Raw genomic sequence first — 12,770 nt, forward strand, 5'->3', positions numbered from 1 at the left:
GAGTCATGATTTCACAGGGCGGATTTATTCCCGTGGAACTATTTATTATAATTCTTCTAATGAAATTGTTTGGGTTTTTCAATCGGAGTGAATAATATCTAGTGCGATACCAAATTTTATGCGCCATCATTCTGGTCGTTTGCCATAGAATTTCAGCTATTTTTTGTGCGCCGAATATTTACTGTAGTTGAAATTCTCACAGACATATACGGTATTTTGTGATGTACGTTTATTTATTTATTTTTTTGTTGATGGCAGCAGTGGTTCCAGTGCAACAATAATCTGCTCTATTTCTATACATCGCCCCCTTTATTCTAGAAGCACGAATGTACAATGTCCTTGAGGAGAAAAAAGAACGTGGGAAATGTGTGGCGTTTGAATGTTTACTTTTCTCATGTTACTCTATGGACGTTATTTTCTTTCAACTGTTTTCAACACGTGTTTCAATAAAGATACCCATTCGCGTTTCTGGCAAAATTTAGATAGCAAAGTAAGGTATCCAACCAGCTGATTAAAAAGAAAAAAATGGAAATTTGTGCTGCTAGCACCAGGAGGACAATATGAGGAAGAAAAAAAGGAGTTGCTCTTGTGTGCATCGTTCTGCCATAAATCTTCGAGTGCATAATTGGTTGTTATTTTAAACTGCCGTGCTGCGTCAAGATTAATATTCGAATGAAAGCCAGAGGTGCATAATCTGTTCAGTCCGCAGGTCAGATATGCCATATGTTGTACTTCAGCTTGCCAGTAATTCTGTAAGCCGCTGTTATATCCCTGAGGGCAGGACTCGGCGTATTAAATTCTCGCATTCCGCATATGCCATACGTGGACCGCTCGCAGAAATCAGTGTACCTATCGTGATGGGAGGTGATTCATATCTTTGTTTTAGGGAAAACCTTCCGCGGGCTGAATGGAACCTTATTGGCCTGAGGCTTTGCAGTTCTGGTCCCGATGTTAAAACCTGCAATTTTTTCGATTCGCTTAACTCTAGAATAGAATAACCAGTCAGCGCTGTGGGAGATGTGATTATGAAGGTGATGATGGTGAATGAAATATGCGCGGAAGAGAATAAAAAAATATATTTTTCCACTTCTTAAAGCGTTGACGCATCAACTGGACGCTTGTTGGTCGCTCCGCTCTCTCTTCTTCTTACGCCAATATGTTGTTTACCTCGTACTATGATGAGTGCGATAACACAACTCCGAGCTTCCGGGTAATCGGCTTTAGTTCCGCTATTATTGTTATTAGTTCTCCTTCCGGCATAATTCCCAGCGCATCCATCTATCTCGTAAGGTTGTTTACTTCATCTTCAGGAGAAAATACAAAGTACGTATATGAAGTAGGTAGGCGGAAGGATCATCCTTATTTAATGATCATGATCTGTGGTCGTGGAAGTTTCTTAGCTTTTATTTTTCCGCCATCTACTTGTTATTTATGGCTTTTCCGCGAGCTTCTATTCTCTTTTTTTGTTGTTGTTGGGTCTTGAAGAAAATTAGTTTCATGTACTGTATATGTGTACTTTGCAGCCTATAGTGGTCTGTTCTCCCTCCTCCGCGGGTTATTTTACGTGGATTTTCATTTCAATTTTGTATGTTGTCTTCTGTTGATGCTTTTGTGAAGTATTTCATTACTTCGATAGCATTTCATCTATTCGAGTGAATTCTCGTGTATTATTATTGCTTCAGTCTTGTATTGGCTGCATTGACCTTTTCCGCTAGTGGTGTCTCGTGTTGGTTAAACTTTTATGTTATTCAAGACCAAACCCAGCTAGATTTATTCATGTTTCAGGCCAGGAACCGCCTAAAAAATGTTATATTCTGGGCTAGTCATTCATGTTTGACCATACATTTTGGAAAAAAAAAAAGCCACGTCGAAACCGTCAGATGTTCAGCTTTAAAAAAAAAAAACGCTTCAGACAACGATTTGCTCATAACAATACTATGTATTTACCAAGAAGTTCTTCGACCCCTGGTCCGCGAAAAATTTCGCCAATTTCTTAAAGGCATTTCACGTTTGGGGCCGCTGCATCGTCGTGGGATGAGAAGGATGCTTTTTTGAAATTTATATTTAAGTAAAAACAAATACAACGCCACAACAGGCAAATTGCCCAACGAGGTGGCTGACTTAAGAACATCATGGATCCCCGAGCCATTTTTTGGAGGCCCTACCTACTACTGCTACACCCCACACCCCCGCGGAACCCCCAACGAATCGGTACATGCGGGAATGTGCGTGTACATGTAGTGAAACCTGACGTGAAGTTTTTTGTTTCTCTGTAATGCTTGTTATGTGTAGTGCTGCCATCTGCCACCAGTTTTTCTAACTATGAGTGAAGTGCTATGATTGAATGATTTATCGTTGTAGGACTGTTGCTCTCTGTGGCGAGACTTTTTAACGGGGAGATCGGCTCGCATTTGCGCCTTGAAGTTGGGAACCACAGAAAACCAACTTCAGCCGACCACCACTGTGGGGTTCGAACCCGGATCCTCGCATCGCGAGTCCGTCACTATAACCACTCGACCCCCACAGCGGCCGACATGTACTTTTGGACAACGAAGTACAGAAAGCAAATTTAAGGCTAAAGCGTGAGATTAAAATAAACAATGTAACATATCTTCCTACAGATGTAGAGCATAAACATCCACCATGGACGTATCACCCGGTGAAAGATATTTTGCCAACACAGGTCTTGACCACAGATGCAGAAGAATCAAGAAATCGAATTATTTTCACAGACGGTTCAAAGACCGTGGACGGTGTAGGGGCCGCCTACGTCAGTATATACATGGGTGAAGTAACGGACAAATGGAACTGCCGATTGCTCAATAACAACACTGTATTCCAAGCAGAGTTATACGCAATCTGGATGGCGGTCAATTATGCAAAACATTTTGCAGAGAAATCAACTATAAACACAGACAGCATGTCATGTATACAGGCAATACGAGACGTAGAATCCCCTCATAGCCTAGTGCATGACATTAGAAAAATACTGATGGACAACAGGAAGATTACAATACGGTGGGTAAAAGCTCATGTAGGCATTGAAGGGAATGAAATGGCGGATAAATTCGCGAAAGAGGCTACAAAACATCAACTTGAAAACCACCTAATGAAATTGCCGGCATCCTACATTAAAAATCTGCTCTCGAAAGAAGCGTCAGAGAAATGGCAACACCATTGGCAAATATGCACAACTGGAAGAAAGGTCTTCGACGTTATACCAAAAGTGGGTAAAATGAAAGAAGTCATGCCGAGAGAAATAATAATGTTCCTCACAGAACACGGTCCATTCGGTGAATACATGCAAAGGTTCAAAATCAGCCTGACCAGCACGTGTAGATGCGGCCATCCGGGAAGCGTGATACACTATGTGACACAGTGTGAGTACACAAAGGGATACCATTTGGAGGCGCCGCCGAGCGGAAGAGAGATCTTGTGGAAACGGAAAATTGTTTTGCAAAGATCTGCAACGAGAAAACTACAACAAGTCTTGGGCTATTTGATGAATAATAAAGAAACTATTTTGATAATAACTGAAAGCAGGGAACAATCCACTAATGATTCGGAAGTAGAATCTGAAACAGATGCAGATTCAACATAGAGGGACGCAATTATATACGCTGCTAAACTATAATATTTTAGTAATACACCCTGTATAAATTATGAATGTTTTTGTATATACAATTTCATAGTATGATGGTGGTTTAGTAATTGAATATTTGTATGAGCTCATTATGGCATTTTTTCCAATATATGTGTCGTGCATAGTAATGTTTATGTGTATCAACAATTATATAAAAATGGAAATTTATATTATGTAAATAGTGTATATTATATAAATATATTATGTAAATATATGTATGGGAAATTCAAATGTGATCGCTGCCATCCAGCACTGTGAACGGGGGTTGTGTTTGATTGTTCCCGCCGCACTTTTATAGTATGATAGTAATTTTGTAACCTTGAATATATATTTGTATGAGCTCAGGGTGATATTTGTACCCAATACTACCTTCATAGTAATGTTTATGTGCATTCCCAATAGTATAAAAAAGAGGAATTTTTGTAAAGTAAATAATGTATGCATGTAATTGAAATGTGAATGCCCAGCACTGTCAACGGAGGCTCTGTTTGATTGTTCCCGTCGCAGTGCGGGCTATGTGTGTATTCTGTGTGTGTATATATTGCATGTTCTGTAAGGGGAAGAGCGAGCAGAACACACTGCTCAGCGCTGTGGACGGAGGCTTTGTTTCTTCGTTTCCCGTCACAGTCGAGGCGCTGTATATATGTAATTTGTATGCATTGTGTATTTAGACCATTCTCAAATCTCTCCCACTTCAACATGCCAGCTTCTTTTTCTTCTTTCTTGTCCACAAGTCTTTTCCACACTTCTTTCGAAATGCCAAGTTGCGGTCTCCGGCCCTTATATACCACTGGGCGCACGTGCAATTTTTCTCCCTAGTCATTGGATTCAGTCACCCATTTTAGTCAAATGGCTTGTACGTTGCATCGAGTTGATGGCTGTCTTCATGGGGAGAACGACGCGAGTTATTCGAAACTTGCGAGCACGGGGCAAGGGGAGCCACCACTATAAATCTTTGCTAACTTTTCCGACACAACTCTGCCTCTTTTGAGGTAACGGAAGTAAGGTGCTTTGCATCAGTCCGGGGCTGTGAGCGGTTCTATCTATCTATCTACCTATTAACGCTTGCTGTTTCTCATATTTTTTGTATGGAAGAGAAATGCGCTTGAAATAAAGAAGCTTCACTCTGTGCTTTACCCTGAAGCTATCTATCATATAGGAACAAAACTGTTCGTTATAAATCTTTTAGAAAATTGAACTGTTGGTTTTGAACCGGTTTGCCGCAATGAAATGAACATTATATGATGTGTCACCGTATATTAATTACATTCCACCGATCGTTGCAAATCTTGTGCATCAAAATATCAGTTGCTTCGTGTTTAAAAAAAAAGAAAATAAAAAATAAAATATTCTGCGGCAATCATACGAACATAGTGAACTGCATTTTGACGCATGAGATTTACACCAGTATGTTGCACAAAAATTTAAAAAGGTATACCCCCCCATATATTCATTTTCGTCTTTTCGTGCTGCGCATTCAAAACCAACAGAGTATACTATAAGCAAGGCGTTTGGGAATTTTCCTCCTGTTATTATTTTCTTCGCCAGTTCACAAGTTATTTCTCTCATTTATGTCGGAATTATTCACGTAATTTCACCGGTCCGCAAATACAAAAAGGTTGAACGACACATGATTTTAAACCGCAACGGCTTTTTCCAATACTTTGAGAAACGATGTTTTTCCAACAATACCGTTATCCAAAACGTTTTCCAACAATACTGTTATCCAAAACGTTTTCCAACAACATTGCTGTCCAATATGTTATCCAACAATTGCTATCCAAAATGTTTTCCAACAATACTGTTATCCAAAATGTTTTCCAACAATACTGTTATCCAAAATGTTTTCCAACAATACTGTTATCCAAAATTTTTTCCAACAATATACTGTTATCCAAAATTTTTTCAACACTATTGTTATCCAAAATTTTTTCAACACTATTGTTATCCAAAATTTTTTCAACACTATTGTTATCCAAAATTTATTCCAATTATAACTGTTACCAAAAATGTTTTCCAACAATACTGTTATCCAAAATGCTTACCAAAAACATCACGTGTAAACGAACAGTTCAGTTACGAAAATTTTTAGGTACAATTTCATCCAACAATACTTTCAGCAGCACCGTTTTCCGACAACACTTCGAATAATGATGTTCTCGGACAATGCTTTAAGTAACAACGTTTTTGCAAACTTGTTTTCATTAGCCAAAACGTTTTTTACAATAGTGCTTCGAGAGCAACAATGCCTCACTTTCTGAATACAGGTTTAAGTTGGTGTGCCTTGAAGAACCAATACCCGATATTAATTCGTTTGACTCGGCCGTCCTAATCTGATGACTCCCTACTTTATATATGCTGGTTATCTTTGTCTTGATATTCCTGTGGCACGCCTATACCTAAGGCCATGTTCACACTCATGTACAAAGCCGCGCAACAAATCGCTCGATTTGTCGAGCAACTAGTCGCAGAACACGTGTTGGGCGATTTTGTATATGAGTGTGGACGTGTTCTGCGACTTAGACGAGCGACTTTTATCTATGAAAATTCGCTGAACACCTGATTTGTTCTGCGACTTCGTATATGAGTGTGGACAGGGCCCCAAAACATGAGAATTACAATCCGATCGCGAGGAATGTGTATGTACAACATTGAGAAATTTCGTTGACTATATACTGACGTTCGTGACGCATCTCCATCACAGCTAATATCTTTGTCATGTACATTCCCCTAATGAATATGCAGCGTGTTCTGGATGCCTTATTTAGAGCTTTGGCGACCATGAAATGTAAATTCATCGACCTCGTCGAGCGATCGCATGATGCAGAAATTTGATGATTCTGGGAGTTCCGCCGGCCGAACCTCCCAGAGGCAGCAGCGACCACTGGGCATGAACAGCATTTACTGGGTATGATATTTCGGACCCAGCTGCCATCTGTGAATTCGCTTCATTCAACCATTTCTACCTTTTGATTAATAGTGTTTCATTTCATTAATGGAGATGAACCCCCGATTTGGATAATGAAACTCCGTCGCGTATAATGAATATTTCATGTCCTATTAGTACATACGGCCCCCCGCTTAAACGGATAAATTCCTCCGGCAACACAATTTCTCCCGTAGAGACAATGTTGAAGTTCCCCCATTCAATGTGATAATTTCAACGACTTTTCCCCGGTTAATCGAATATTACATTTCACACGTCAACTGTCAATACACATCAACCACTAAACGAATAATGTTTTTATTTAATGAAAACATTTGGAATTGATGGAAAATGTGTTGCTTAGTTAAGATAAATGCATTTCAGAGTAGGTATTGGCCTCCCGTACATTTAATTATTTTATTTACGTTCTCTGTTGAGCCAATAGAGGGCGCACTCACAACGAAAGTAAGAAAATTTTCGATATTGTGATCATGGTAATTAAATATAATTTTAATTTCGATGTTTGATTTAATCGAAACGCTTTATTAATATTGATCCTTCATCAGTTACCAATATACAAACCTTACTAACGTTGTGAAATGGCAGTTGAATTGTCCCCGCATAATTGAATATTGTTATGTTGGAATAGTTGATATCTCCGATTAAGCGGGGGCCGAATGTATTTCATGTGGGAATTGTTTTTGCCGCTTGATAATTGTTGATAATCAATATCGATGAAAAATCTTTTTGATTGTTACAATGTTTTAACAATTGATATGTTAATCAAAATTTGATAATATATTTTTCCCCCCCGTTTTTCTATTTGCAGAGATGGTCGACTACAAGAGGGCGACCAGATATTGGCCATCGACGGTCAGCCGCTGGACAGCAATATCTCCCACCAGCAGGCCATAAGCATCCTACAGCAGGCCCGCGGGCTTGTCGAGCTCATCGTGGCCCGGGGCGGGATCGAACCACAGCAACCGCAGGGCGACGTCTCGTTGGAGAGGTCGCCCTCGTCCGCTTCTTCCGCAAAAGGCGGTGCAGACATGGTGGTGAGTTTGAACACCGTATCCGTTCGAGTGAATTATATCTTGTCAATAGCAACCCCCCCCCCCCCTACAATAATAGCTTTTGAACAGGGTTATATCACATTGTTATGAGCGAGAGGAAATAGAGATGTTCTACAATATTTGGCTGTTCAACAATTGGGGGTCGTAGGAATCATAACTTATCGAGAACGATCCATGTCTCGGTGTGCAACAAAATGGATGTCATGTGCCCACGGCAGACATTTTCAGGCTGTCACTCACAAGATAGTCTGGACTCCATTGTTTTTAAACACACGGGCGAGGCTCCATCGACAATTTGACAGTGATTGGTATTTTTTTGAATTGGACTTTTCCTTGCGAGAGAGCCTGGAAACTGGTTGTTCTCAACCAGATCGAACCGTTGATCAGTTTTCTTCAACCGCTAGCCGGTGACAGACATGGGAGGGTTACTCCTGCCATTCATTAGTTTATTTGTCAATCCTCAAATTATTTCTCCCGTTTATTTATTTTTTTGCTGGTCCGTAGTTATGTAACCTCCATACATGCTCAACCAATGGCTCCACTGGCCGAATGTAATCCTTGGAACCATCTTATGTGATACAGTTCCACATCATCAAAGTGGCGCGCTTATGTTTGCAGATCATTTAAGTGACCCGTGAAGTTGCCCACACTCTTTTAAAGGTTGAGCACCTTTGATTCAACCCATTTCCGCCGTTCCGCAAAATTTTTCAACCACTTCCACCAACCTTTTCTGTAAAAAGGTTGAGCAACGCTTATATGGACCACCACTACTACTACTACTAAACCAAGACATGCACCTCGTACATATTCCTTTGCGGAACCTCTAACGAATTGGTACATGCGGGAATGTGCGTGTAGTGAAACCTGATGTGAAGTTTGTTTCTGTGTAATGCTTGTTATGTGTAGTGCTGCCATCTTCCACCAGTTTTTTCTAACTATGAGTGAAGTGTAATGATAGAATAATTAATCGTTGTAGGCCTGTTGCTCTCTGTGGCGAGACTTTTTAATGGGGAGATCGGCTCGCATTTGCTACTCGAAGTTGGGAACCACAGGAAACCAAGTTCAGCCGACCACCACTGCGGTGACGGTGGGGTTCGAACCCGGATCCTCGCGACGCGAGTCCGTCATTATGACCACTCAACCACCGCAGCGGCCACTTATATGGACCGCGACTGTCTTTTTCCCTCAATCGAATTGTTTCTCTTTGAAAAGCCTGAACTGTGGTTAGTGTTAGCGGAATTTGATTGACGCTCGCGAGAGCGACCGCATTCAAGTTGCATTCAGAAATTCATGTTATTCTGATTTGAGCTCGGGCATATGACATGGTTTCCGAATAAGGTGCTATTCCTGTGATCATGGACATACACGGTGCTCAGGACTGCAAAAAAACAAAAAAAAACATTCGTAGCCCTCTACGGGTTCGAGATTGTCTCAATCAGAACATCTGATCGGATATTACGACCACGTTTTAACGTGGACCAACACCTGAAGCTTCTTCAGGTGTTGCGAAACTTACGGCAGAAAATCAATGTTTCCGGTTATTCAATTTCACGTAGACGGGCTAATTAAAAATTCTTTTGATCTGGAACTAAAAATCCATTAGCAGAGCTCGAATTAATTAGTGATGTCGCTTTCAAGAGGAAAAGTGGATCTCCACGTATATTCACGATGTATTTTAGACCGTTTTTAAAATCTTTTTCTCCGGAGAACTCGACGATATTGCATTACGCAGTCCTTGTTCTCACACAGGCTATCGGAACTCATTGCTTTAAACCGCTGCTCACGAATTTCGCAGCGTTGAATGGCTTCTTTTTTGAGATGCAAATTGCATTGAAGAGGAGGGATGAGATTTCGAGGGTAAAGTAAACACACACACACACACACCTCATTTGAATCACTTAATGCTTGCGCATCGTGGGAGAGAGCCGTTATAAACGCGTTTCTTGAAATTGAAAAAAAAAAAGTAAGTGCGAAATGTTTGTACTCGCTTTGTGTGGTTACGCAAACGTGGGAGAATGAATAGCAATTAATCTGCATTTTCCAACGCGAAAATTACTGAAGTATAAAAATGAGCTGTGCTCATAATTTATAACGTGTCTATTTTAGATTGGTAATGACTAAGATAATATACGTGTTCCCCCCCCCCCCACTTCCCAGGTAGGATACAGCTCGTAATATACAGGGTGCCTAGCAAACTGGGGGGAGGGAGAGCATATGACATTTTAATGGCGAATAATTGATTCCTAGGTATACTTCCATTTAGAAAAGCTTTCCATATAACATGCAGTGCTCAGATGCGTCATTTATGTTTAACGGGGTTGTATTATTAGGATAAAAAGGAATTAACTCTCTTTATACAGACTTCGTGTGCCCAAAACTCAATTAGGAAGTTGTTGCCTGGTCTCTCCTGATGTCGAAAGAACCCCCCCCCCCCATGTTTTTAAGGGCAGTATTCACTGGGGGGAAAACACAGCTATAAATGCGGGTAAAACGGGTTTTCGTCTTTTATAGCGCTGTTTATCCCCGAATTTCCTCCTTTTTTCGAATTAGGGAATATGTCAGTGAATATTGGACTTTAAAACCTGGAATTTTTTTGTTGACCAAAGTGGCGCGCGTATGTTTCCAGATCATTTAAGTGACCCGTAAAGTGGCCCACACTCTCTTAAAGGTTGAACACCTTTGATTTAACCCATTTCCGCCGTTCCGTGAAATTGTTCAACCACTTCCACCAACCTTTTCTGTAAAAAAAATTGAGCAACACTGATATGGACCGTGATGGTCTTCATCCCTGAATCGAATTATTTCTCTTCGTAGAGCCTGAACTGTGGTTAGTCTTAGCGGAATTTGAATGACGCTCGCGAGAGCGACCGCATTCAAGTTGCATTCAAAAATTCCTGTTCTGATTTGAACTCAGGCATATGACATGGTTTCCGAATAAGGTGCTATTCCTGTGATCATGGATATACACGGTGCTCGGAACCGGAAAAAAACATTGGCAGCCCTCTGACTTCAGGAGAGATGGAGCAACAACTTCCTAATTGGGTTTTGAAGCACACGTGGGCTGAATAAAAAGTTGTTTTTTTTATTCTAGTAACTATACAACCCTTTGCAACATCAATGACATTTCTGAGTATAAGACATTTTAAGTATAATCAATGGTTTGCCAGTAAAATGTCAATTTATTGCTGATTCCGAACATCAGCTTTTTTTTTTATACTCACCGAGACGTTGGTGCGCTAACCCCTCGATGTGGGATTCCCTGCGGTTCACAATCTTTTTCAGTGGTCATTTCGCCATTTCTGTTTAGCCCCTGTGTAAGTAAAGTTTCTGACGCGGACGAATCGGGTATGGAACTCGCGACACCTCTAAACATCCTTTGGTACTATAGACGAGTATCTTATCGACCTGGGCCACCGCGCTCTACTTATACGATACATTTGGACTGTTTTAAAGATGATCTACAAGTTTTTATCGTAAATTTTCAGTCATCGTTAGATATTGAACAGGCCAAGCAGATTTTCAACTTTCCCGCGTTGTGACAATAAACTCATTTACGATAAAAATACGCAACAGCGGAATGGAATTTACGATAATCATAGTTTCCGGGACGACTCAAATTCAGCATCGTATTAGTCAAAATGGCCACTCAAATCAAAAATAGTAACTTTACTGTAAGCAATTGGTATAAAGAGAAAAAAGTTGTACACAATACAGAATGAAGCAGTTAATTTTTCTTTTCTAAATTTGGGCTTATTAGGTTCCTCCTTAGGTGACATTGGAAATCTTTGCCGTTCTGGAACGTGCCCTTCGTCGCTGACGCCAGTGATGCGAATACGTGATGTAAAACCCCTCTTTTGCCGTCACCGGCAGGACAGAAAAGTTTGTTCTTAAAAGAGGGGTGACCAGGTCAGAGGCCATATTGTCCTCGTGTAATTTTTTTGTTGTTGCTGCTGTTCAGCGCGTCCCCTATACGTTAGAATAGATGCGCCTGGGGGGGGGGGGCATTTGGTTTAATAAAGGTGTCAGGGGAAGGTGACGGGTTTGAAATGAAACTTCACTTTTTTTTAATTTTTCATATTTTTATTATGCAAGTGAAATTGTAATTTGGCCGCAAAAGAGGGCTGACTGCATATGAGAAACATAATCGAATACAGACCGTTCGAATGGGGTGCGGGAAAAAATTTTTCACTTCCTCCCTTCCGCCTATAATAGTAATACAAGTTCTTGGGGGTAATGGGACGGGCCCTCCCCGTAACCACCGGGGGGTGATCGTCAAGAGAGATTTTACTGTATCACAATGTCGAGCGTTTTTGTTGATATATTGTCGTTGATATATCCTTATAAATAGAAGTGAGGAACTAATGCCAGCAGATTTGGTTGATTTCAACGCTCGCAACGGTATCAGTTTGAAACTCCCGTAAAAACATTTTATATTTGCGAAAACTCGCGTAAATTGCTGCTGTTAGTACTGTGTATCATTAATTGACAAAATACATCAACGTATCTATTTAATTAAATCGAGTGTTTTTTGTTAATTAGCTAAAATGGTTAATTAATCGTGAACTACATGTACTGTCTGTCTGTATTTTACAGCTATGTGTAAACAGATAAAGTCTTACTTGGCAAAGTCGAATAGTTTTTTTCCCTTGAATTTTATTTCCGATTTCCTAAATTTAGTGCTATTTTACATATCAGTGAACGCGTAAAATTTCAGCAGCTCTCAAAAAAATGACACCGACTGGGAATCAAATTTTTCTAGTAGTAAAGTTTCGTACTTATGCAGCCGTACTTTGCACTCAAATGACACTAAAAAGTGTGCGTGAAATACCAAAAAAATAGAAAAAAATATATAATGGGTTTTTTAGACTGTATTTACTATATTCAAATTAACAATAGCATGAATTTGGTGGCAACTGATAATGTTACCTCTCGACGTAACGACGATATTTTTTCGTGGTCCGCAGAGTATCGCTTATATCGAGGCTTCACTGTATTATTTTTTAGAATAATTAGTAAATACTCGTATGTAAGCCGTTACTTCCAGCTAAGTATATTTACTGTAAAAAATTTTTTTCGGTACGTTGAAAAGTTCTCGCTCCTAGTTGAGTATGGGAGATCGTGGGTAAGA

At 40.1% G+C, this 12,770-nt stretch overlaps 1 protein-coding gene across 6 annotated transcripts in view; it reads left to right on the forward strand.

Moving 5' to 3' along the window:
• Positions 1 to 12,770, forward strand: part of LOC149063817 (multiple PDZ domain protein-like) — a 689,010-nt gene that overhangs the window by 189,752 nt on the left and 486,488 nt on the right. For all 6 annotated transcript variants that reach the window (XR_016196092.1, XM_089255618.1, XM_089255619.1 and 3 more), the window contains exon 6: positions 7,399 to 7,624. Coding sequence is in view for 5 of the 6 variants with exons in the window: in XM_089255618.1 (XP_089111744.1) it covers positions 7,399 to 7,624 (226 nt within the window). In the remaining variant the exon portion in view is untranslated. The remainder of the gene's footprint in view (positions 1 to 7,398; positions 7,625 to 12,770) is intronic.

Source organism: Pholcus phalangioides, unplaced genomic scaffold (genome assembly GCF_987345545.1).
Source record: "Pholcus phalangioides strain wild (caught in Gottingen) unplaced genomic scaffold, Ppha-v1.0 ptg000043l_1, whole genome shotgun sequence".
Taxonomy (NCBI): Eukaryota; Metazoa; Arthropoda; class Arachnida; order Araneae; family Pholcidae; genus Pholcus; species Pholcus phalangioides.